Below are 27,389 nucleotides of genomic sequence, written 5' to 3' on the forward strand. Positions count from 1 at the left end.
GAGAATGAGAGAGAGCACATAAGAGGGGGGAGGGTCAGAGGGAGAAGCAGACCCCCCGCTGAGCAGGGAGCCCGATGCGGGACTCGATCCCGGGACTCCAGGATCATGACCTGAGCCGAAGGCAGTCGCCTAACCAACTGAGCCACCCAGGCGCCCCCCCACTGTTCTTAACTCCAGACACTATTTTAGTTTGCCCTGTGGAATGAATAGTCCATCATTAGCAAAATCTCCTACATTTTCAACTACTTCCCCCAAATTTCCCTTGCCTTCCTGCTTTAGTAGAGAGACCCAGCTCTCCCAGGAGTTTATAGCTTCCCCTACAGCCCTCCTGTCGTGGCTGTTTTCTCTGTCCTACATTTCAGACCACTGGTCCTGGAGGTGTTGTCAATGTCTTGATATGTTTCTTTCTTCTCACTGCTATTTTGAGACCATTTTCTTTCCTCTTTTAAAAAGTCCTCATTTTTGAAGCTCAGTCCATTAGACACCACTAGCTTAGTGCTACTTGTTGTCGTCCTGTGCAGACTACTGGTTCATTCTTCTTACTCCTTGAAGATATTAGTTTCTGTCTCACGGTCTTTCTCTACAACCACTGCTGCGGCCATAATTCTGTGTGCTTTTGTGCATGTTCTTTCCATTTTTAGCTGCTTCTCCCTCAAAGATCTTGATCCTACACTTCATTCACCCCTCATAATCCTACTTTTAGGGAAGTGGTTCTCGAAGTATGATCTCTGGACCAACATCAGCAGCATCACCTGAAAACTTGTTATAAATATATTTTCAGACCCTAGATTACTGAGTCCAAAACTCCTGGATCTGGGACCCAGAAATCTGTGTTTTTAGAAGCCCTTCAGATGATTCTAATGAATATAACATTCATCAGGTTTTATTATTGTTATAACCAATAACTCAATCTCATTTTGAAGCATCCTACTCTTCATGTGGCTCTTGGCTTCTGTCTTTCTAACTTAATCGATCTACTCTCAACTCCTAAAATTTTTCACCCCCCACCCGGAGACCTCAATTAATTGATTCTACCACTTTTTCACTTTTCACTAGTTCTTAACCCTTCTTGTGTTGTCACTTTCCCCTTATCCAGCCATAATTTGACTACTCTTTGGCTATTCTCTTTCATATAACATATCTAAAGAGTAGACAGATCTTGTCAGCTCTACCTTCAAAATATATCTGGAATCTAGCTTTTCTTATAATCTCCACTTTACTTAATCCAACCACAGTCATTTACCGCCTGGAATATTGCAACTGTTCTTACTTTGTTCTTGTACCTCCAGCATCTGCTTTCCACACACAGGCTTGAGTGATCCATTTAACATCCAGGGTTATGTTGCTGTGCTGCTCAAAAATCACCATGCTTCTCCTCTCACTCAGAACAAAAGCCAAAGTCCTTCTAAATGCCTGTGAGTGATCTGATTTTCCTTGTCCAGGAAGTCATATTTTCTACCTTTGTGTTCCTCCTCTCCCACTATGAGGTTTCATTTTACCTTTAGAACTTATTACCACTTAACATACTCTGAATTCTCTTAGTAATTCTGTCCCCTACCATTAAAATGGAAGTTTCATGAAGGCAGAAGCTTGCTTGTTCACTGATAGAGCCTCAGCTTCTAGAACCCTGTCTGGCAAATAGTATGCATGCAGTTATTTGTGAATAAATGAATGGATGCCATTACTGTCTATATGGCTGAAGGCTAACACTACCCTTTTATTCATTAATCATATGTTTGATCATCTATTATATGTCCTACACTAAGAAGATAGAATATGGAGAAAAACCTCAGAGTTTCAAGTCTAATATATGAATATAAATAATAAATAGATATAAAATTGTAATAGTGTAAGAATCAAGATTGGAATGTGTATGGACCTGTAGGAACAAATGATTAGGGGGCAATGACCTAGCTAAGGTCACAAAGCCAAGGAGCCCATAGAAATTTTCCCGAGGAAGCAATGACTGAGGTGAGATCAAAACAAAGAATAAAGGTTAATTGGACGAAGTGGCTGTGGTGGCAGCAAGTGTAGGTGGGCGGACAGAGCAGAGTTGGTAGAGGGAGCATGGTATGTACAAGGGGCTGAATAAAGTAGAGAGGCTTGAGGAGGGAGCCTAAGAGAAGAGAGGTTGGAGACTTACTAATTATATCTCTTTATTCTACCCAGTGATGAACATCTTAAAAAAAATCTTGCTTTATTCAATAGAAATCCCCCCTTCTGATCTCTAAATAGGTATCAGATTGCTATCTAATTTTTTTATACTTAGACTCTAGCTTCATAATCATCAAATTAAGAGCACGCAAAAGGAAAAGATAAATGAGAAAATGAATACATGCTCTGGTGAAAAATTGGCTTTGTTGATTTATGTTTTAAAAGAGCTCAATTTATCAGGATGTCTAAGGAATGGAACATTCTGATTAATTTATTTAGTTTCTATTGCCATTGTTGTAACTGAGGCTTAAGAATAAAATTAATTTGCTTAAATCTTTTTAGAAAATCTTGAATACTTTTAGCTCTTTCCTGACTAAGGGGATTGTGTCACAAAGGTTGAATGGGACATGTAGCATACATGTATATTTAAAGGCTATAAGCCTTTATATGTATATTTAATACATATATACATGTATATTTAAAGGCTATAAGCCTTCAACGACAACGTGCTTATCCTCATAAGCCCCAAATGACTGTTTCTTATTTACAAAAATTTTTATTACCTGACAGTCATGATATAGGAAGAGGGGCAAATAAGTTGGTTTTCATGATAACATTTGAGGACTACCATTTGCTACCTAGACACTTTCCACGCTGGGACTGCCTCTGACTAAGAAATGAAGCAGGGTCTTTCAATAAATATGCCAGGTAAGGTAAACTTAATTTGGATATTTAATCTGAGTCTTGGCCTCTGAAGTTTAGAACAAGTTTCTTGTCTTTGTTGTGTTTTAATGAAAGTGAGCCCTAGATTTATCTGCTTAGTCCTTCCTGGTTAAAGGATAGTAGTCCTGTCCTTTATGGCAGTTTTTTACCTGACCCAGAATCATACATCACATCAGTTGTCCTCTTTAGCCTCCTTTAATCAAGACTAGGTCCTCAACTTTCTTTGACAGCATGGCAGTTTTTATTTTGCGAATACCCCCTCAACTAGGGTCCATTGGAGTGTTTCATCATTGTTTGATCCACACTAGGCACCTTGGGCAGGTTACACAGAAGGGCTGTGTTCTCGGTGCTGTGTATCACGCGTCACAAGGTTATCTTGAGGCGTATGTGTCCATTTGTACATTAAGGCGATGGTCAACTCTGATCGTTTGACTAAGGCAGTGTCTGCGAGATTTCCCATTGTAAACATCCCTTGTACCCTTTGTAATGAGAACAACAAAGAGAGACAGAGTTTAAGAATAAGGAAGTATTTTGTTCCCTAACTGACTGTCACTGATGGTTTTACCATCCACTGCTGATTCTTGCCTGCATGCACTATTAATGGGTGAAAAGAGTGATTTTCTAACTCTGTCGTTTCTTCCATATTTATTAGTTGTCATTCTACCATAAGACAGAGTTTTTCCTTCTCCCCCTTAGTATGATACAGTCTTTACTCCATTTCATATTGTCCCCGGTTTGGCAGTAAGAGTTCCAAGATATTGGGTCTTTCATCAGGTTTTTTTTAATAATATAAATGATATAAAAATAGTTAATAGAGGCACACAGAATAAAGTGGGAATGAGAAGCCAGAGAGGTGAATTATGTTGGTGATTAGGGAAGTCTTTAGTGAGGAAGTGGTGTTGAAGTGAGCTTTAAAAAAAGTGGCAGAATTTGGGGCACCTGACTGGCTCAGTCCCTAGAGCATGCTGACTCTTGATCTTAGGGTTGTGAGTTCAAGCCCCATGTTGGGCACAGGGCCTACTTCATTAAAAACAAAAACAAAAACAAAAACGGAATTTTCACAGAAATGGTGGTAAGGTGGAGTAGAAAGAAAAACTGTCTGAGGGGCGCCTGGGTGGCTCTGCCGGTGAAGCATCTGCCTTCGGCTCAGGTCATGATCCCAGGGTCCTGGGATCGAGCCCCACATCGGGCTCCCTGCTCTGAGGGGAGCCTGCTTCTCCCTCTCCTCCCTGCTCGTGCTCTCTCTCGCTATCTCTGTTGCTATCTCTGTCTCTTTCTCTCTCAAATAAATAAAATATTAAAAACAAAAACAAAACAAAAACAAAACTGCCTGAGAAGGAGAGCCTGGCATATCCGGTATTTGGCAGGTTATTCAGTAGTTCCAGAGCATGATGGGGAAGCAGAAATGCAACAGAAAAACCTCTGCACTGACTGAGCTTCCTGCTAGTCTCTGCTTAGAATTTCCTCTCCTGCCCTGCTCCTGCCGACTGGCTAAGGGGGGTGGGGAGTAAGAGGAGGTGTGAGGAAGGAGGGAATTCTAAGTAGTGAAAACCACAGGAGCCGAAAGCCCTGCTCAAATACTCCCTTTTCCTGATCCCTAGTGAGAATTAACCAGCCTCTTTTCATATACTCCTAAGGTGATTGGTGCCTCTCCGTTACCAAGTCTATTTTGTGCTGTTTCTATGTGTTGGATTCATCTTCCTCCTTTAAAACACAAGCCACGTGTTAATCGCTTTGCTCCGGTACTCAGCACAAATGCTCAATAAATGTTTGTGGAATATACGTGAGAGAGGAAGAAGGGAGGATAGGTTGGAGTTGGTTGGGGAAGGGCTCTGAGTGTCATTTTAAGGGGTTCAGGCTCGGCCACAGGCAGTGGGGAGCCCTGGCCACTCTTGGATGGTGCAGGCCTGATGGAGGTGTGATGCGGAGGTCAGGGAACGTGAACAGAGAGATGCCGAGATGTGGTGCAGGGGCCTGGGAGGAGCTGGAGCGGGACCGCCAGGAAGGACAGAATGGAAGGCATGGAAACAGAGTTACCATCTCATGAATCTGGGCACTTGTTTGAATGGAGGAATTGGAAGGACAAAAGGAACTGAGCAAGGTGTTGAGATTTTTAAGACTGGGTGATAAGGAGACTGCCAGAGGCCTAATAACAAGCAAAATAACAAGCAGAGGGACAAGGACAGAGGCTCTAGGCCATTCCGCATGGTCCTATCTTTTCCTCATCCAGCACTCTCCCTGGATTCAAAACTGTGCTCTTGGAGGATGGTATTCTATCAAATATGATGAGAAATGAAATATTGTCTCTGCTTGAGGCACAAAACCCGACGTTGGTAGAATGGATTTTTTTCCATTTGGCTTTAGGAATGGTTTTATTAAAAGCAGATGCTAGTAACTATTTTTTTAACCTTGAAACATGGCCCTATGACAGCAGCTTACCTTGAAAGAAATGGTCGTTAGCGTTCTTTTCGCTCCTCTGTCCCTCTTACACCTTCATAACAGAAAATTTGCTTTGCACCTGCTCCAACTGGGTTCTAAGTGATAAGCATCTTGCAAGCCCAGAAAATTATAGTATCAAATCACAGCCCCAACTGTGAGGCAGCACTCTCATCGAATCCCCGCTGAGAGGCTTTCTTTCCCAGTTCCCCAGGGAAGAGTCCTTTCTCCCCTGGCCCCTTTTTCAGGCTTGAACTTCAACCTAACCCTCTTTTTAGCTCCCAGCACGCATTGCTCTGGGTGCTGGCCCTGACCCAGCCCTATGTACTCTGCTCCACCCTGGGCTCATCCACAGGTCAGGCCTGGGTAGCCCTGGGGTCACTGGAGAGCCCAATTCTAATAATGAGCATATTTATCTTAGGAGAGGCAATAAACCTTTATGTTCTTTGCAGCTTATTGCTTTTTTCCCCCCCATAAATAAATGCTAATGGAACAGTTGATATATTATCTATGGTTTGGTAAATATACATGAACATTGCCTAATAATATTCACAAAGTTGCTTTCATCCACATTTTCCTTCATAAATGAAATGCTTTGTTATAAGTCGTGATTTAAGAGAGATATACCTATTTAACTGCTAGGAAAATGTAAATGTTTTAAAATACTGCCATGTTTGGGAATACTCTTATAAGAATTTTAAATAAAAACAGCAAATACTATTTAAATAGATATGTAACATTCTAACTGGACTTAGTGTATGGTTTTAAAGGGAAGGAAAAAATTGCTGATGAAGATTGTATAACTTTGTCTTTGTTTTCCTCTTAGGTTTTTCAAATAGACCAAAGTCATTAAAAGTAATTCTCAACCCCCAAAGCCACAAAAAAGAAGCTACCCAGGTCTATTATGAGAAGGTTGAACCACTGTTGAGGATTGCAGGAATAAAGACTGATGTTACAAGTAAGTCATTTTCAGGATATAATTTTGCCATTAAAAAATCATACTTCAAGGGGCACCTGGGTGGCTCAGTCATTAAGCCTCTGCCTTTGGCTCAGGTCATGATCCCAGGGTCCTGCTCCGCGGGAAGCCTGCTTCTCCCTCTCCCACTCCCCCTGCTTGTGTTCCTGCTCTCGCTATCTCTCTCTCTGTCAAATAAATAAATAAAATCTTTTTTAAAAAAAATCATACTTAAGGAAACAAAACAATCTGTATTTGTTCTTAAGCCACATTGAGGAAACTACCTGTAATCTCTAAAGCTTTTTTATGTGCTTCCATAATCTACTATAGCCAACTCCAGGATTATCACTTAAGTTTTTTTCTTCATTGTGTTATTTTTATTAGAATGTCAGTATTTTCTTTAGACCTTTTTTCAGACTTTAAAAATTATTAGGAATCATTTCAAAGGGAGCTGTACATTTTTTGATATCTTCATTGAGATGTTGGCTATTTACACATTATTTCTGCAGTTTGGCAAGCAATTAATTTTTGCTCACTTAAATGTTTGATGTCTTTCCATGGAAATCCTTCATTAGGTGGTTTTTGTTCTGACTCTGACCCCTGCTGGTTAGGTCAAAACTAAGCACGTAACTGTTGGTTTAGATGAATTCAGAGAAGCCAGTAGCTTAAATTCAATGTCTTAAATAAGAAAGGTGCTTACGTTTGTGCTGAGGAAAATAGAAATTTGCCATTGCTGAAGTTAATAGAAAGATTAGCAAAATTCTTTTCAGTTTTTTGGATTTGGTGACCAAATTCCTTTGTTTCCTTTGACACTGATTTTTCCCATGGGGGGTGGACTGAGAAGGAGGGTTGATGCTATCAAAAATCACAACCCCAGTTTGTCTGATTTTATTCCTATGTAGCTCACTAACACAGTGCAAATTTGTAATAAATTTAAATGATGAAGACTATTGCATAATAAGCCTGAGCTGAAGGCAGAGCCTTAACCTCCTGAGCCACCCAAGCACCCCTAAAATTTTTTTCTTAACAAAAAGGTCAGCCACCCCAAAATGCATCTATTACAATGGAGGTTCAAGAGAAACTACCGTGAAAAATTCAGGAGGAATTTCTGACTAAAATAAAATTGTAGTGAGAAGTTAATCTTGTACCTTTGTGGCTTTTGGCTTACTTAGAGGTAATTTGAAAGGAAAAGAAACAATTCATATCTATCATTCCTCCCCTCTGAAGATTTTCAAAGATTGGTGGGGGAAAAAAGTTTGAAGTTCTTATTAGGATGAGACCATTAAAAGTTGAATAAACTTATTGGAAAACTTAATAACATTATTTTGTTTCATTGATTTAATATCCAGGACAGTTTTGTGTAGATACTACTATATATCTTTCAGGTCAGGAAACGCTTGTAGAATGCTTCATGTTGAGCACTATGCAGAATGCAAGATGAATAAGTTATACTACCTGCTCTTGTGTGGATTTTAGTTTATTGGGGATTCAAATAAATGTAATTGGGATATATATACAAGAACTCTCGTGTCTCAGAGGGTGATATTTTGATCAGAGGACTCAAAAGTATTTGAACTAGACTGTTTTGGAGAGTCAGAGGCAAACGTGGTTTTCTGTGCATAAGCAGAAGAATAGTGAGGGAAGGAAGGCAAGCTTGCAAGCACATACAAGTGGGGTGTGTATGTGTGTGTGTGTAACCCATAATATCTTTGGAATTCTTTAATTTGCTTTGACTTCCTTAGTTTTGACTTCATCTTAAATTTGATCCTTTCCATCATCATAAAATTGTTGCCAGTGGATTAGATCTTTCTTCACTCAGATTAAGTGGGATAGGGAGAGGTGTGTGTATGTGGGAGATCCAACATGTTTTAATACTGAGCAAGGATTAAAATTTTCTCCTGTCAGTTTGACTGTCTTATAATGTGTGCCCAATCTGGAGCAATCACTCTCTCAAGACCCTTCCCATAGGCTGGAATTAGGACCCCCTTTTCCTGAAGGCTGAAAATACCTGAACTGAATCTGGGTTCTATTAGGGAGAAAATAAAAAAGGCCAAAGTGGCTTCTGGGAAGGCTCCCAACTATGTACACTAGAGGAAGTCTAAATCCAGTTTCCAGATTGATGTTTATGCTGCACTCAGTAGTTTACTCATCATGTATTGATCCAAAGTTGGTGTCAATTTTTTTTATCATAGCTTTGTCATCTGTTTTGGCAGAGATGATTCTGCCAAGGGAATAGGGATTAGGAAGGAAGAGACAGAGCTTAGAAGAAAGACTGGTGCATGAAGAAACCTGATGGAAGGCAGAGGAACTGATAAGAATGTGCTTGCTTTTTTTGTATTGAAGAGTTTTATGTCCTAGGACTCCTTTCCCCCCGCTAAATTTGTAAATATTATTGAATATTATATTTAGTTTAACAAAAAATTAGAACATTTCATAAAACAAATTTAGAATTTTCTTATATATTTGTGCAGAATGGCTAATTATTATCTGCCTAACACTCCTCCTACAGGCAAAATTATAAAACTGCATCTTTTGCGTATAAAACCATTTTAGTATGTATATTAGTTAAATATATTTTAAAAGTTTGCTATTTTGTGCGAAGGACTGAACAAACACTGGGATACTTGAAAAGCTTTAGAATCTTCCTTACACTTCCACAGTGTAGTTTTGTAGTTTGAAACTACCTTGTATATCATGAAGTGCCGTAGAAAGATGGTCATAATGCTGTGCCTGTCTGTTTCATAAATTATGTAATAGATTCAATTCACACCTTGAAAGAAAAAATATATGAAAGAGTAAAACAGAAAGGTACATATTTTCTGCATGTCCAGTGTGACCATTATTTTAACATATCTTGTATGCATTGCTGAGTCTAAATGGAATATAAATTACATAATAAATTCTACATGATGATAAATTCACTAGGAGATAGTGCTTAGATAAATGAGGCAGGATTTGAATAATTCTAGCTAGATATGTACATTTTAAAGGATTTTTTCCATAAGTTTCTTTTAAAAGTGAATAGCAAAATTAATAGTTGGACTAAAAAATGGGTAGAGGATCTGAAAAGCCATTTTCCCAAAGAAGATATACAGATAGCCAACCTGGTGCATGCAAAGGTGCTCAACATCACTAATCATCAGGGAAATGCCAATCAAAACCATAGTGAAATACATTACCTCATATCTGTTGGAATGGCTATTATCAAAAAGACAAGTGTTGGTGAGGATGTGGAGAGAAGGGAACCCTTGTGCACTGTTGGTGGGAAGTAAGTTGGTGCAGCCACTGTGGAAAAAGTATGGAGGTTCCTCAAATATTTAAAAATACCATGTGATCCAGCAATTCCACTCTGGGTATTTATCCAAAGGAGAAAAAAAACATTAAGTCAAAAAGATAGCTGCACTCCCATGTTCATTGCAGCACTATTTACAATAGCCAAGACATGGAAGCAACCTAAGTGTCCATCAGTGGATGAATGGAAAAGAAAATGTGGTGTGTATATGTGTGTGTGTGTGTGTGTGTGTAGACACACACACAGTGGAATATTATCTGGTCATTAAAAAGAAGGAACTCTTGACGTTTGTAACAACATGAATGGACCTTGAGGGCATTTTGCTAAGTGAAATATGTCAGAGAAAGATAAATTACCATCTGATCTCACTTATATGTGGAATCATAAAAAAAAAAAAAACAACTGAACACAGGTATAGAGAACAGATTATTGGTTGCCAGAGGTGGGAGGTGGGGAATGGGAGAAATGAGTGTAGGGTGTCAGAAGGTATAAACTTCCAGCTTAAAAAAAAAAAAAGAATCACCACATTAATAAAAATATACTTTTCCTTTTGGTTACTGCTGAAACCCTAACTACTTCTGAATATAGATCAGCGTCTTTTGAAATACTTGAGCTGAAGTTACTTCCCAGTTCTGCGACCATCACCAGCGCAGTATCTTATTTAATAATGGTATCAGAAAAACTTCTGGAAGAACTTAGAACGGAATTATTTTTTTCTAATAACTTGTTGGCATATGAATCGAAAAAGAGCATGAATGGTAAGCCCAAGCTGGCCTTTGATACCATTTCTTTATATTTCTCCCCATAAAGAGCAGACTTTAGGAATTACATTGTTAAAGGTATGAGAGTGTTTGAGAGATCGTAGATTCATAGGATAATTCATAGAATAATAAAGTGAAAAAAGGCAACAGAGAAATCAATCTGGAAATAACTTTAGAGGGCATTGAGCTTAATTTCCCCACTGTGGTGGAGTGTAGGTGTGGCCCTACTCATGGATGAACTCTCAGCCTTTGCTTGGGTACCCTATGTCAGTGTCTGCCATTACTGGATAATACTGCTAGTCATTCTTGAGCTTAGGGTCACTATGCCTTGTGCGTATTAGAAAAGGCGCCTTTTTTGTGCTAACATATAAAGGTGCCCTTCTTTCTGGGCTGATTCTGCCCAAGGCCACCAGCATGTCAAGGTAGGTATACTGGCTAGATTGCAAACATATCTGCCCCTTTGGCCAAATGCCTTTGTGCAAGGCATGAACTGCAGGCAGAACTTGTAAGTTGACTTTTGCCTCCTTGTAATTTTTAGAGTCAATGTTCTCTTTTGTAGTAATACAAAATAAATGTGTCCCATCTTGTGTATAAGAGTCATTAAAATATTTGAAACAGATAATATGTCTGTCCTTGATCTCTCTTGTTCATGATAGGCAATTCCATCTCCTTCAGTCAATTTTTTTTATTAACAAAGCTGCTAGACCTTATCATACTCACCATCATTATCATGGTCAAAGACACTTCTCTGAATTTAGCCTTGATCTCTGCCAACTCAGGGCTCATGGGAGTGCCTAGTCACCAGATAATTTTTGCGTCCTATCTGGCCCTTGTGGAATTGTCAATAAAGTGGAGTTTGTTGTCACTTTTTTTTTTTCCTCCTTCTAGAGTCATGAGTTTAACTTATGACACTTTTGCCAAATCTCCTCTTGGAATTTTTTTCTCTTTGGCTCTCTGTTTCTACTTAAAGCCTTCCCTCCCTGTAAATGCCTCTTGTTATTCCTGATCTTGCCCAGCAGAAAGCTAGGCAATTTGATAAATTTGAGTCACAAAAGATGCTGGTAGGCTGGGGCATTATTTCTTTCCAATTTGACCACTTTAATAAAAATCTGGAGAGTACCTGTTCATGCATCATATCCAGCTAAAGAGAGATTTCTGAGTGAAAGGTTCTTTTTGTTATTCCTTAAATAATTGTGGATGTATATGGTGAATCCTGTTTCTAATACTCAGATGTCCGGGGGTTAGAGCTTTGTCTCTGGTGACAGTGAAGACTCATCAGTGGAGGTTACGTAGAAAAAGGATAGGATCAAATACGTGAGAAAATCATTCTGGGGAGAGTAGGATAAAGGTTGGAGGCAGACTGGGGAAGAGACCATTGTAATATCCACATTAAAAAAATACTAGTGGCTGGACCATGGGCATTGGCTTGGGATGGGATACTATAGCAACAAAGACCAAAATAACTGGTCTTGACCTTGGGTAGCAAGGAGGAGATGATGGAACACAAAGAACAATATATTTGAGAGGCAATTTGAAGGTGGAAATGACAGATTCCATTTGGAGCTAAGTCAGAAGTACCTATAGGACAGGAGAGAAAATGCCATCTCAGTATCTTATCCCATTGTAGAATTTTATCACCAGCCCAAGAAATGTTTCTTTAAGTCCAAGTCTCATCTGATTTTACTTCAGCCTGTTTCCTCATCAACATTCAGCATTAACCTCAAGACATTACTTCCCCCCAATCTCGTCGTCTTGAGGAAGTAATACATAAATTGAAGGTTAGGGTGGGTGGGGGAATCCCAGCACTGACACCTGAGTTCAAAGCCTTGCAAAGAATGGAATCTCCAAATTTCCTGAATAGAAGGGGCATAGGGTGTCATTCTCATCAGAAAAGGAAAGCAAGTGAAAGAAAAGGCTAGTAACCTTTTGAAACTGCATTTGTTTATCAGTCTACTCCATATGTTTATTTGGAATGGAATGATTTGAATCTGGCTCTTTGTGACTCCAGGGCCCATAATATTATGTCTAAATACATCAATTTCTTCTACTATATCTGAATAGTAGTCCAGATTATTCTCTATCCTTTTTCCCTATGTTATGTTTCTTTGTAATCACTTATTGCTACTTCATATCTTGTATTCATGTTTTAAAATTAGTGTCTAGTTTCTGCCTCCAGAATATGAGCTCCCTGATGCCAAAGACTTAATTCCTTTTGTTCATTTTCCTAATATATTGTGATCAAGTTTCTTTCATCTTTTCCTCTTTGTTCCAGGTCACTATATTTTTCTAACTTTTCCAATGTTATTTTAAAAATTACTCTTCTTTGAGATACCTGGGTGGCTCAGTCGTTAAGTGTCTGCCTTCGGCTCAGGTCATGATCCCAGGGTCCTGGGATTGAGCCCCACATCGGGCTTCCTGCTCAGCCGGGAGCCTACTTCTCCCTCTCCCACTCCCCCGCTTGTGTTCCCTCTCTAGCTCTCTCTCTCTGTGTCAAATAAGTTAAGTAAAATCTTTTTAAAAAATTACTCTTCTTGGATAATTTGCATCAACATATCGTCAAATTCCACCTGCAGGATCAAAGAAATTGAATATTATTTAAAATTTTTTCCTGAATAAAAAGATAGCATTTAGCCATAACCTAATTTAAAGCTAATTTCATATTGGATTTGAAAAGGTTTACCAAAGTAAGCGTTAGCATAGAAGCAAGATTTGATAAACTGATGCTCAGCATAAATATTTCTTCATAATGTCATTATGTATTTTCAGTATGTGTATGTATATAACATTTTATTTTGTATTCTTAGGGTTGCAACTACTAGCTGAGGTTATAATTGATCAACACAATCATTTATGATAACCTTCCAAGTTTATTAATATTTTATACTTAGTTTTCTCATAGCCTTCTTCTGATTAGAATTCAATATAGAGAAGTTTTATTCATGTGAATGTTAACAGCATTTGAATAAACTGGGGCGAATTACAATGTAATGCTGCTGGCTACAGAGTGATTCTTTTAGACACCAAGACTAATAATTCTTAACAATATCTAAAAACATTGTAGGAAAAGCTTGAACCATGCCGGCACCAGGGACAGACAGGCATGAAAGATTAATGTAATCTTGCATATAACGATGCACGTTCTTACACAAAAAATCCATCTGCAATGTCATGTCAGTCCGCAGAAATCTTTGATGGGTGGATACAGCTGGGCTGTCTCTTCTGGCAGCGCTGCCCCAGAAAATGCTAAATGTGGTGGGGATGCTTGGTGCCATCTGCAGCGTGCCAGTTTATCCTGTCTCCACTGGCATTTACAGTACTGCGTAGGGCGTCACGACTGTAGAGACAGCGATAGGGAGTGACAGATTCATTTCCTCAGAGGCTCCGGCTCTGGTGGGTCCGTGCCACCTTCCTCCGCGGCTTTGGGTCTGTTATCATTGGTGTTGGCTTTGCTTCATTATTTTCCCATCCAGCTCCTCTTTTTAGTCTAGCAGTTCCAGATACACATTCTTCTAGTATGTAAATCTTACACTAACCTTTCAACTAATTTATTCATGTAAGGTTGCCAAAGCGATTTAACATTGACTATTTGATGCCAGCTAATATGCCTTATTTTCAAAATACTGCTGCTCTTCAGCTTCTGATTTAAAGGAAATGTGTCTTCTTTATAATATCAGGAAGGGAACACTGAACAGACAGGCACCAAGATAAATGATCTAACTGCTGTGTGTGGGATAGCCCCACGTGACTTACGTAGTTGGAACAAATATATGACCCTCTTTTACATAAAGCTATAAAACACATCAGGAAAGTAACCCTTAATCCTCTTTCCCATGATTAAAATATAAATATTCAAGGATGAATGTTGTTTTATGACCTGACCATATGTTTATGATATTATTTTGCCAAACTAAGTGAAAGAGTGTAGATCGTTGTTTAAAACTTTCACCTGTTTTTGTTTTTGTTTTTTGTTTTTAAATAGTAACAGAATATGAAGGGCATGCTTTGGCACTGCTGAAGGATTGTGAACTCCAGGAATTTGATGGGTAGGTTATATTATCAATCTGTATGTGTCACATGGCTTCTGTTCTGAAATGTTTTCATGAGTTTTTAGCCACATATTTGGGACTTATAAATATTTCAATATTTGTGGTGTATGTAATTAGACTATTGCATTCATATCTATGTAATAACAATTAATGATGACAATATGGCATGGTCCTCTACCTCTCAGGATCAGGCATAGGAAAACAAAAGGAGAAATATATAAGTACTGGGAAATCAAAGAGGACCACATTTTACTGACCTAATGTGCATATATTTGGAACTGTAGTCCTTAATTCTTGGCTTTAACCATGTATCTAGAAAAGCACTGATGGAAGGTCATATGGTATAACTGTATTGTGATCCTCTTTTGCAAATTTGTTGATAATGTTAATAGATACCCACTGGTTCATTTGGCTGTGATTGCGGATAAATATTTTATACATAAAAATATATTGGGATGCCTGGGTGGCTCAGTCAGTTAAGTATCTGCCTTCAGCTCAGGTTGTTATCTCAGGGTCCTGGGATCCAGCCCTATGTCAGGTGCCCTGCTCAGCGGGGAGTCTGCTTCTCCCTCTCCCTCTGCCCCTTAGCCCCGCTTTTGCACTCATTCTCTTTCTCTCTCTCTCAAATGAATAAATCTTTTAAAATATATAATTTTCAGTATAAATAAAAGATGCTAGGGGCACCTGGGTGGCTCAATCGTTAAGCATCTGCCTTTGGCTCAGGTCGTGATCCCGGGGTCCTGGGATTGAGCCCCGCATTGGGCTCCCTGCTCGGTGGAAAGCCTGCTTCTCTCTCTCCCACTCCCCCTGCTTGTGTTTCCTCTCTCGCTGTGTCTCTCTCTGTCAAATAAATAAATAAAATCTTTAAAATAAATAAATAAATATGCAGGATAGTAATTTTTTTTCTCTAACTGAATATACTTAATTCTTGTTTATTTCACATGGCAGGTGTTGTTATTTAACAGTGTGGCCCTACAAGTTATGCATATCTTTTAGTTATTATCCACATTTTTTTAACCACATAGTTTGACCTAACTACACTATGACTTAAGTTCAGTGATTTAATGGTTTCTGAATTCCACAGCATGCTGATTTATTTAGGACTTACAATAATTTAAAATTTCTATTGAAAATCATCTATTTTCTAAGATTCCTTTAATATCTCATTTATTTTCATGGGCCTAGTTTTTCCACTGGGACCTGGGAAAACTTAGTAAAATGGTCATTTTAAGTCACTCCACTTAGAATTACATGGATTAGGTATATGAGGAGAACAATGGAAACATAGTTTCTCTAGACACTTTAAGAGAACAATTCTTTGCACGAATTTTGTTTTGTTTTTAGATTCCACATACGTGGGAAATCGTTGTATTTATCTTTCTCTTACTTCACTTAGTGTAATGCTCTTTAGGTCCTTCCATGTTCTTGCAAATGGCAAGATAAAAGAACAGATTGGTGGTTGCTGGAGGGGAGGAGGATTGGGGATGGTTGAAATGGGTGAGGGAGATCAAGAGGTACAGACTTCCAGTTATAAATAAGTCAGGGGGATATAATGTACAGCATGAAGATTATAGTCAACAACAGTGTATTGCATATTTGAAAGTTGCTAATAGAGATCCTGAAAATTCTCATCACAAGAAAATAATTTTCTTGTAACTTTGTGTGAAGATGGCTGGTAATTAGACTTATTGTGAAGATCACTTGCAATGCACATAAATAACGAATCATTGTTATTAACCTGACACTCACAGAATGTTATATGTCAAATATACTTCAATTAAAAAGAAAGAACAATTCTCTAACAAGTGGAAGCATTTGAAAATGTAATGCACTCTATTTGTGAGTTCTCTGTTTCTGAACTTGTTCAAAGAGTGGCTATTGGAGCACTTCTTGAGAAATAGGTACAAATGATTTAAGGTGGGGATAAGCTACCCCCAAGATTCTATGGTCTTTTGATGAGAGAGGGGATTCCTTCAAGAACTTGAGGCTGAAGCATTTCTGCCTAATTCAAGTGAAGCTATTGATAGGGTGTGGCTAGAAAATCATCTACAGGTTTTTAGACACAGACCAGAGTGTTTAAGATCCAAGAAATATTCTGTGTGTACTATTTAATAAAGCAAAATGGTTTGGTAAATAATGTTTAAGAAATGTTATTTGCTAAGATTTTGGAATTTTTAACAAGTTACATATGTTTCTATGAAGACCCACTATGACAAAGCTAACAGGAACACATCTATCAGTCCTTAAGACTGCTGTTGTGCATCTCCTGTGTATTCTAGCAAATACCCTGAGATCCATTGCTCAAACTTGTAGGAGTGTCACTTTTTATTTGCCCCCTATTTTTACTATGCATAGAGAGAAAGTTTTGTAAAGGCAAAGAAAAGAGTACTATCAGGTGCGTAGGCTTGAAGCAGCAACAGTTGAATTTACAAGTGTGAACGTGGTTAAGCTATAGTTCTTATGCAGTAATAAATATACTAATGTTTTCCTATTTTTCAGAGTTTTTATTTGAACTGGTTGAATTACACAGTTTTTCTCTCCTTTTTTAAATTTCACCATGAGCTAAACCCATACTGATTTAGACATTATTTGACTAACATTGACATTTGATCACATCGACCATGATATCTCTATACTAAGGTATTTTTTAAAAAGTACCTCTTTTCAGAAAAGAAAAAGTTTAAATCAAAACCTAGTAACCTATTAAACATCTCAAAGATGATACTGGTTTGTAGATGAAGATACGCTCATTTAAAAATTATATAAAGAGAACTTTTATGAAGAGAAATAAGGTATCAGCCTCTGGTTGTACTTTTCCAGACAGAATCATTGTATTTGGGGTCATGGAAAGAAGGAGTTTACTTTTTCTGAAAATATAAGAGGTACCACATGCAAAGGATTAGTTACTCTAAGGTTTATGTTTAGGGTAACTCTTAAGGGTGGTTAAATTAACACATTATAGAAGGTTGTGGGTGGGTGTTTGCTTTGCCTTTTCTTGTAATGTCCAGACTCTTGTGATATGTTTGCATTAAATATATCCCCAAGGTTGAGTAGTATTCCTGGAGGTGATCTTAATGATATAGTAGTTATCAACACATATTTTTTTCTTAACACATTTAATTCCACATTGATTCTACTGGTAAACTGATTTTCGAAACAGTAAACCTCTCATAAGGTGATTTTCATTAGGTTTCACGTATAGGAAAGGATTATAATACATGGAATAGTAGTAGGGCAGTCTCTAAGGCTGAATTATGATGTTTCAAATCTTCCTTCTGTTACTTATTATGTAATGACCTTGGAAAAGTTATTTAATCTTTCTATGCCTTAGTTTCTTAATTTGAAATTGAAGGTAAAAGTATCTATTGCATATGGTTATTGTCCATATTAAATGTCCAAATTAAATGAGTTAATACATGGAGGGTGCTGAGAACAGTGCTTGGTACATAGTAATTATTCACTAAATGTTACTTTATTGTTGTGATTATCATTTGTTAAAGTTTCAAAATGTAACATAGAATGTGTTATGACAAAAGTTCAAAGGCAGAGTATGTTCACAGAGGAGCCATCCCTGTCAATTCTAGAGATGAGTTAACATGTACAAGATGCTGTAACTGGATGCAGGATCCCAGGGGTCAGATGCTGCCGTACTAAATGGAAAAGTCAGGTTCTTCTGTGCTAAGTTAGATGTTTTGTTGGATGACTGCATGTGCTCCTTTTAGATCACACACATCTCAACAGGTAGAAAGGGCATGAATCTCATAGTTATAATTAAGTTCATAGAATGTTGGCAAATTTCTGAGATCTTTGAAATCCTATTAGACAAGGTTCACAGCAAACCATGGTTTCTTCCTTTATAAAGATGAGGCTAATGCCTACTTCATAGAATTCTGAGGATTTAATAGAAAAGAACTAGCATATTTTCTGACATAAAGTCAACCCTCAGGAGATAGAATCACTTTTTTTTTCTGAATCAGTGACCACATGATGAACCCCTAGAATCCTTTCAGACATAAAATAATACCCCTAGCCAAAAATGACCTGGGTCATATCCCACATCCTGGAGTCTCTGATAACTAGGGTGGACCTGGACCTGCCAGGCTGTGTGCAGTCATAGGGCTGAACCTCAGCTATGGACAGGGGCTGGAAGGCTGAGAGCGAGGTGTGGGGGAGTTGATGAACCCTCAGTCTCTGGATTCACCAACATCTAGAGCTTCTTAAACTTAAGGAACCATTTAAAATCTGGTGACCAGGGCACCTGGGTGGTGCAGTCAGTTGAGCGTCCGACTCTTGGTTTGGCTCAGGTCTGATCTCAGGGTCCTGAGATCGAGCTCCACCTCAGGCTCTGTGCTGAGCATGGAGTCTGCTAGAGTTTCTCTCTCCCTCTTCCTTTACCCCTTCCTCCCGTGCGCACGCTCTCTCTCAAATAAATAAATAAATCTTTAAATAAATAAAACCTCCTGCTCATGGTCCATAGTCTGTTTTGTTTGGCACGTAAAGGTTTTAAATATATTGAATGCTAGTTGATAATGTTGACAAATTAGGAGACTCACTCAAAAATCAGAATCTATGGCTTTTCTAGAAAAATCAAAGGATGAAAAATCTCTAGAAAAATGTGGGCATACCTCTCAGATGATGTGAGTGGGCTGAACTGAGAATCTGTTCCTCCTTTAGACTCAGTATGCTCTTCCATTTTTGCTGGGCCCTTAGAGGCCTTGAGTTATGGCACCTGCTTTCAATAGCACAAACTCTTCCTCCTTTTGGGTAAATTAATGTGATTTTGCTACTTAAGATTATTTTACATCTTTTAAATACAAATAATTATGAAACAAATTTCTGAAATCTTATATGTTACTTTCATGAATTTCTACCACCTCCTCTGCTATAGTCTACTTACCATGAGGTCTTTTTTTTTTTTTTTTTTTTATTTGACAGAGAGAGATACAGCGAGAGAGGGAACACAAGCAGCAGGAGTGGGAGAGGGAGAAGCAGGCTTCCCGGTGAGCAGGGAGCCCGATGCGGGGCTCGATCCCAGGACCCTGGGACCATGACCTGAGCCGAAGGCAGACGTTTAACGACTGAGCCACCCAGGCGCCCCTTACTTACCATGAGGTCTTAAAAAAATTATTAGCAGTACTGACTAGGGTCAAAAGGGTAGTAACAATAATTTAAAAAAGTGCCCTCTAGCAGTGATGTCCAAAAGATAAAAAACAGTTCAGGTTTTCAATTACTATATTTATATACTAATGATAAACAGCTTCTTAAAGTTTCATATTTTACATGACTTTTACAGCTGTCTTTTCAGAGCTGTATTGAAAATTAGCACTTGGTTAAATGAATTGCACATAACTGTTAACATAAAATGAGAAGAATATACTTTTGGATATTAACAGAGCAAAACGCAGGTCCGATGTAATTAACATGGTCAAATGTTCTAATGTCTCTTAACCCACTTAAAAATATTTTGCCTATGGGGTCATTGTGTAGGTATTATATATGCAAAGTAAACTTTACCAGTGCAGTGCCAGAGCCTTCTTACTCACTGACACTTAAACTAAAATGTTGGAAGGTGCGTGTGAGCCACCATGCACGTGAATATATAAGGTTACTCTTTTGAAGTTGAGATTTCAGGAATTATGACCAATTATTTTAAAGTGTTGCATTCTTAATTTCTTGTTTTCTAGTGTCGTCTGTGTTGGTGGAGACGGATCTGCCAGTGAAGCGGCCCATGCTTTGCTTCTCAGAGCCCAGAGGAATGCCGGGAAGGAAACAGGCAGCCCCCTCAACCCTGTCCCAGCGCAGCTTCCACTTGGGTTAATACCTGCAGGCAAGCAGGGGGCCATGGATTTGCTAAATGGAGCCTTTCCTCCTCTATTTCTCTGTTTCCCTTCCTAACCTAGACAGTGTAACACAGAGCTAAATGCACAGACTTTGAATCTGAAAGACCCAAGCTCGTCATCTCCACTATCGAATGGGACAAGTTATTTAATTACTTTGAGCCTCATTTTTCTAATCTGTAATTATAAGGTTATGGTAGTATTAGATGGTATATGTGGAGGATTTAATACATAGTTAAACAATCCACAAATGGGATAATTATTATTCTACCTTCCCCTATTAGGTCTAATGATCTCACAGCACCAGGTATGAAATTTCCCAACAGGGCCACTTGAGTCAAGCTGCTTACAATGTCATGTGAGGTAAAATGTGGAACTCTCATTATCAGAGTATAAATACATAACCTGGAGTTGGGAATGCCAAAAAGATTCATTCTCACTGCTGTAATTGCCAGCAGCTAGAATAGAACATGACACAGTGAACGCTCCATAGCGTTTATTAAGTGAATGAACGTAAAGAAGACGTTGATAGAGCTAGTGCCACTTGAATTAGGCCTAAAATGGGTAGGATCTGGCCTGATGAGGATGAGTTATTTTCTTCATTGCAAAAATAATCAATGCCAAAGCAAAATCCAGGAGCTTGGAGAAATAGAAAATGGGCCATTTGTTGGGTGATGACTCGATCAAAATTTTCCCAAACCGTGTGGCTCCGGGACTCCACAAGGAGGTGTCTGAATTGTGTTTGATAAACAGTAGGGAACAATGGGAGGTTGAGAGCAAGGGAACACCCTGCTGGGAGCCTTTGTAGAATTTGTGAGTAGGGGAAGGGAGGGGAAAGCGCTGGGAGCCTGGGAGAACAGCTAGAGCAGCCGGGGCCTCCAGAAGAGAGGGAAACATCTTTCACAAGTTTATTACGCTATGCCAGTCACTCCTCCCAAATTATTTAAACAAACGATAGTGATGGAAAGGGATTATTTCTTTTCATTTGGAAAACCTCACACGATATTCTCTCTACCAGAAAAGCAGAAACAATGGTTGTTTCCTATGAAAATAGGAAATAATGTACCTGGTTACAAAATTCAACCTTCTATCCACTTGATAATCACATTCATTTAGTATAGATTTTAGTATATTTAGTATTGTTTATTGACAGAGAACAAAAGATATACAAATGCTCTTTTAGACTGTGAAGTCTTTAAAAAAAAAAAAAAGAATTTAAAAGAAGACACGTATTTGGATGTATCCTAATAATTATAAAGCATATAGAGAAAAACCGTTGCTGATCTTTAAGCAGAAGAGAAGAAAATAACCTCAACTGGGAAAAAAAAGATGCTGGCAAAGAGGGTCCAGCCACTTTGACCGTTCCGTGTCATCTTAATGGCTCTGTCTATAATGGGGCTTTTCAGCCTTTCTTTCCATGCCAAGTGGATGTGCTTAGGTCACTTCCTCTTCACTAGTATACACACTCCCAAGGTCACTTATTAACTGCTGTGAATCACAAGTGAAAAGGTGGTTATCCTCACAGGGACGCATTTGACATAAAGTGAATAGTTAGCTAGCAAAACTAGCTAGGTGGGCATGCTTACCTTTTTAATATGCCATTTGAATGCACTTCACTTAGAAAATACAGCCTGTTGCCAAAATTGTGGTCATTGTATAGGAGTTCCAGCTTATGGATTCCATAAGGAAGGGGGGAGTCACGCGCGGGATGTACTAATAGGAGGACTCAAGGCCCCATCAGGGCTTTGATAGAGAACGGGAACAAGAGCGAGGCAGGAAGCTTCCGAGCTGCACACAGAAGACAGTCTGCCTTTGAAGCCATTTGCCTCCTGGAGAGAGACACCCAGAGGGAGAGTGTTTAGTAAATTACTCCACTGAGCCAGCAGACTAAGCCGCTGAATTATGGTCAGACTCAAATGGATCAGTTGTGGGGAAGCCTGTATTTGAACTGCTGGCCATTAGCGATGGTGTGTGTTGCCATGGGAACTGGTGCTAAGGAACTATACAGAGATTCTGATTAAAGGGGTGGGGGGAAGGATAGAGGAAAAAGCCAGAGAGGACATAAAAATAAAAAAGCAATCCAGTTGTTGTAAAACAAGGCTCAATCCACATACTGATGGCTGTGAACCATATATTCCTATAGCGTTCACATAAATAAATTCATGCTTTCCAATTAATTTGAGGAGAACAAAATATTGCCAAGGGACTGTTAATTTCTATGATATTTCAGGCAAAGAACCAAAGTGTAGGTGCAGTTTTCATGAGAATTTTAGATATGCTTGACTAGGAAGTCATTACATCACATTTATCTGTTTGGATGTGGGAGACATTAACGGCCTTATGAATATTCATGGTGTCTGGTTAATTAAGTTAATTGTTCTGCAGAAGTGCTTGCACTTCCAAGGACAATTTTTTTCCTTTTTTCTTTTTGCCTCCATAGTTTCTGCCTGGTACGTCCATCACTCAGGCTTTACATGAACTGCTACTTCTGTCCTTATCCTCTTTGTATTTGGCACATTTTAGCAGGTCTGGGGAGGTGGTGGTGAGCAAAGTTGCTGGTAGCTGTTAAGAAAATAACTTTTCAGGCTAATTAAAATGTTTACCTTGAGGTAGAACATTTATAGCTTTTGTGAGAATGCTAAAATTACATGGTTGTTATTTATGTGAGCAGCATGTTCTTTTGGCATGTAGACATCTTTTCAGATGGATCACATTTTGTTTTTGGAAATTGTACTCTGTCTTTTAGATTATCCAAACAAAAATACTGAGCAGTCTATAGTATTACCTTTTTATAAGCACTTTCCTCACAAACTTTCCTTTTTGATTCAGGGTGTAAAAAGCTGTTCTTCAGGACTAAGGAATAGGTTAATCAGACTAGAAAATGACTAAAATAATTTCTGGTCATGCCTCTTTGCAAACTCTATGGAATTAAGAACAAGTTGTCAAGGTGCAAAGCCTGAGACATAAAAATTAAAAAAGTGATCTTTAGCAGTCTAAAAGGATTTGTGTTTGGGCATGCTTAGCATACTTCAAACGCAGAGGGAATAAATGGTCTTTATTTTCTTGAGTCATGATATGTGTCATTCTCTATTGCACATGACAACATTACATTATGTTCTTTAATAGCCTTTCTAGAGGAATGCTTTTATGGTCTATTCCTAATTAACCATGGTAATGGAGGAAATGTGTTTCATGGAGTACTGTAATCCATTGATAATCCTAAATATCTCACTCTAATTATGTGGCCTCCTCCAAAACCTTTACCATAAATCTGATTGGGAAGCAAAATAGGTTGATTTGTTTCCTCTCTTCCCTCCCACCCATTCCAGATTAATTAGCAGCAATTAGATGACCAAAGGGCAGGCTGTAGATGGTCAAAGGATAATTGGAAAGGCTTAGGTAATTGACTCCTGGGTAAAGATCCACTGAGTAACAGGTTTCTGGACCCCTCGTTCTTATACCTTAGGGTGCATATGAGTCACCTTGAGACCTTGCTAAAGCATGGACACCTGGGCCTCACTTCCAGACCTTCTGTTTCCAATCTTTGGAGGTGGGACCCAGATATTTGCCTTTTTAACGAGCTCCCAGATAATGTTGATGCTCCTGATCCCTAGACCATACATTCTAGATGAGTGCCTCTTCAAGTTACTGTTCATAAACAAAACCTGAGGATCTTATAAAATGCAGACTCTGATTCAGTAGGTCTGGAGTAGGACCCGAGAGTCAACATTTTAATAAGCACCCAGGTATTGTCCTAAGCACCAGGGTATTGTGGCTGGACAGTGGGCCATATTCTGAGTACCAAAGGTCAGAGCATCATTTGCCCTTTGATGAATCAGTTGAAACAGGGTTAACTAATTAGGGTTGAGATGGACTTTTTTTTGAACTGGTATTACTAGAGGTCTGGAAGTCATTAATACTAGTTAAGTCCCTTATGATGATTATTTTAATGACAGCCTTGGTTGAAAATGTCTGAATTGCCTCAGCTTCTTCAACTCAACAGCCCTAGAACACATCAGTGCAAGTGACACAAATCGAAGAGATCATGTATGACCACACAGGAATGTTCCCAATTAACAAATCCAGGGGCTAACCTTCATGCTTTCATAGCTCCAGGCTGTTAACTGCTTTTCTTTCTTGTAATCTGTAATTCAAGAAAATTTGTAGCCTCTTAATTTTAAATCCTTTTAACCTCCTGGGAATGGCAGGGGTTAGTTGATGTTTTCCTCTTCAAAAGAAGGCTTTTACCCCAAGATCTCAGAGACACATAAATGTTATAGAAGCCTGACTTGAGAGAACTCTTTTCTTCTGTAGGCTGGTGGCAAAAATCCATGTGGATCATAAATTATCCTAATCATTATGAAAATAAGAAACCTATATAATGTCTCAAAACAGACTTTTATAGCATGTTAAATACCATGGAATTAAATATTTCTTTAGGATATCCTTTGTCATAGAAGAGGGAAATCCCCTCTTGGATGAAAGCTTATCTCAAAGATTCATTAAAGGTATTTAGAAACTGTCTTTTGTACTTTACAGTGATTTTAGATTGTTACTATTTGGATTTTTATTTATATATTTATGCATTTGTCTCTGCTCTCCCAAGACAGCCTTAGTGCTGTTGGTGCTCATTTTGTGATAGAAGTTAGAAGCCCACTCATTGAAGTTGGAGTAGACTTTGATATAGCTAGTATATTTTAGTAGAAACTAGACAATGATGGAAAAAGCTGTGAGCAAGTAGATACTATAAACTATTCACTAATTTTAAGTTGTTTAAAGGCTAAACAGTGATTTGGCAACCATTTGATGTGAATCGAAGCTGTGAATGAACACTTACAAACTTCCATTAATTTTTTCATTTGAACATTACATAGTGGTATCTGTAAAGTAAGCAAGTGCATAACTGGAAACATAACACTACATTGATTTTACATGTTTCGAAATTGATTTGGCAGGCTCTAGCAACGTACTGGCACACTCTCTTCATGGGGTCCCTCACGTGGTAACTGCAACTTTGCACATTATAATGGGTAAGAATTCTTTCAAAGAAGTTCATGTTTTATAAGGAAGTTTGTTTTTTTATAAGGAAGCTTTTATATTTATATAACGTGATTTTATTTCTGTCAGACATATCTAAGGAAGGACAAGTTCTTTGTCTTTCAAAGCAGAGAAATGTTTTACTGAAAACCAAAAGTCAATTAGGCGAAGCTTTACCATTTGGACTGCTTCCCTTTTCAGAGTCCAGGCACTATAAAGAGCAGAAAATGAAGTTTTACTATAATCTCGTGAGAAAAGAAAATCATCATGATGGTCAAAGTCACAATTTTACAATCAAGATAGTGAAAACCCATGCATCCTATTTAAGTATATCAGATACTATTGTTGGACTACATGAAGACTATAGGGCTGGGATGATGTTATTAAAAGAAAAACACAAAAAGAAAAAAAAAAGTACACCGCATAGCCACTCTAGAATTGTGATTATTCCAGTTGATGGAAGGTCTGTAAACTCAGATAAGTACAATGCAAAACTACGGTTAAATCTTAAGTTTACTTTGCACATGTACTTCAACTTGACTTCCTTAACCATGTTTTAAATGAAATAACAATAAGCTGCAGTAGTTACTCCTTTGTGTTTTTCTTCCTTAGTACCTGAGAAAGTTACAAATGGCAGCTGTAGTAGTTGTAGGTTAAGGGAGATGAAGAGAAAGCAAGGATATTTATCCTGGTATGAAGTTGCTCGAGATCTTCTATAAGTAAATAAATAGGCTCTTCTTTGTTTGCCATTTTGACAACTTGCCCTACTCCTCTCACTGCTTGACTAATATCCAACATGATATTCAAGGGCACGTACAACCAGTTGATGTCTGCACTTTTAGCACCACTGGCAAGCTTCTTCGCTTTGGGTTCTCAGCCATGTTTGGCTTTGGTGGAAGAACCTTGGCCCTGGCAGAAAAAAATCGATGGATGTCACCCAACCAACGAAGGGATTTTGCGGTCATGAAGGCACTGGCAAAACTTAAGTAAGTTGTTTTTTTTCTTAAGCCAAAAATTTTGTATCTTAGAGTACATGAGTGTTAATAGCAAATTTTTCTGTATTTTTAGGCCTGAAGACTGTGAAATATCTTTTTTACCATGTATCAGCTCTCACGGTTTACAAGAAAGGTAGGTAAAGAGCTCAAAGTGATGTAAACATCTATATCTTTCTTTAAAGCATGGAACAGTTTGATATACAAAATTTTATTAGTCTTGTGATCTTTGGTTGTTTTTTGAAAATAGTAGCAAAGTATATAGAGTAGTGAAGTTCTAGTAGGCCGTGTAGTTTGACTTCTGTCTTCAGAAACAACGATTCACTCCATCCATCCATCCATCCATCCATCCATCCAACAGCCTGTTTATTGACTACTACATACCAGGCACTTTGGATACAACACTCAGCCGAAAAACAAACAAAACCCATGGTTTTTGCCCTCAGAATTTCAGTCTAGTGTGGAACACAAATATTACTCAAAGCCACACAAAGCAAATGTTCTAGTCTTTAAAAGAAATGGAAAGTCATTGTTATGGATGATACCACCTTTAAATGAATCAGCACAGTATAGTGCAGTAATGGAATATACTCACATATTTTTACTTAGTGTATCTAATCTAAGAAAATATTTAACATATTAGGTTCTTGAAGTTTCTCAATTGAATAGATGTTATTTTTTGTGTGATATGGTTTTCTTTGTGTTCTTACTTTTAGGAAGGCGGAAGGATCTCCCAAATCTGGTAAGCTTAAAAGTACCTCCTTGAGAACTGAGCCAGGCTCTGTTGACATTTTGCTCTGGTGAGGGAAAGTAACCAATCTCTTCCGTTGCCTTTAGCCGGCAGTGACCAGTGGCAGACCATCCAGGGTCAGTTCTTGAATGTCAGCATTATGGCAATCCCTTGCCTGTGTTCAGTGGCACCTAGAGGCTTGGCACCTACTACCAGGTTAGTAAGTATTTTTATTGAATCACTGATACTTTTCTATAAACCAGTTTTTTTCTTTTAGGATACCTTGCTAACTTTTGGCTGGCTAGAATATTATCAACAGGTAGTGTCTTTTGGACTGTGATAATATTAGAGATCCTAAGGGACTTAGCATCAGAGTAGGCTGAGACCAACTGTTAAACTGGAAATGCTAGATGATCACTGATTTCA

General features: G+C 38.4%; 1 protein-coding gene across 1 annotated transcript in view; it reads left to right on the forward strand.

Moving 5' to 3' along the window:
- Positions 1–27,389, forward strand: part of CERKL (CERK like autophagy regulator) — a 105,124-nt gene that overhangs the window by 71,124 nt on the left and 6,611 nt on the right. The window contains exons 3-10 of the mRNA XM_031036266.2: positions 6,140–6,271; positions 14,301–14,364; positions 20,052–20,194; positions 25,160–25,234; positions 26,050–26,227; positions 26,310–26,369; positions 26,950–26,975; positions 27,071–27,179. Coding sequence (XP_030892126.1) covers positions 6,140–6,271; positions 14,301–14,364; positions 20,052–20,194; positions 25,160–25,234; positions 26,050–26,227; positions 26,310–26,369; positions 26,950–26,975; positions 27,071–27,179 — 787 coding nt within the window. The remainder of the gene's footprint in view (positions 1–6,139; positions 6,272–14,300; positions 14,365–20,051; positions 20,195–25,159; positions 25,235–26,049; positions 26,228–26,309; positions 26,370–26,949; positions 26,976–27,070; positions 27,180–27,389) is intronic.

This window comes from Leptonychotes weddellii, chromosome 3, assembly GCF_054177405.1.
Source record: "Leptonychotes weddellii isolate Sample4059 chromosome 3, ASM5417740v2, whole genome shotgun sequence".
Taxonomy (NCBI): domain Eukaryota; kingdom Metazoa; phylum Chordata; class Mammalia; order Carnivora; family Phocidae; genus Leptonychotes; species Leptonychotes weddellii.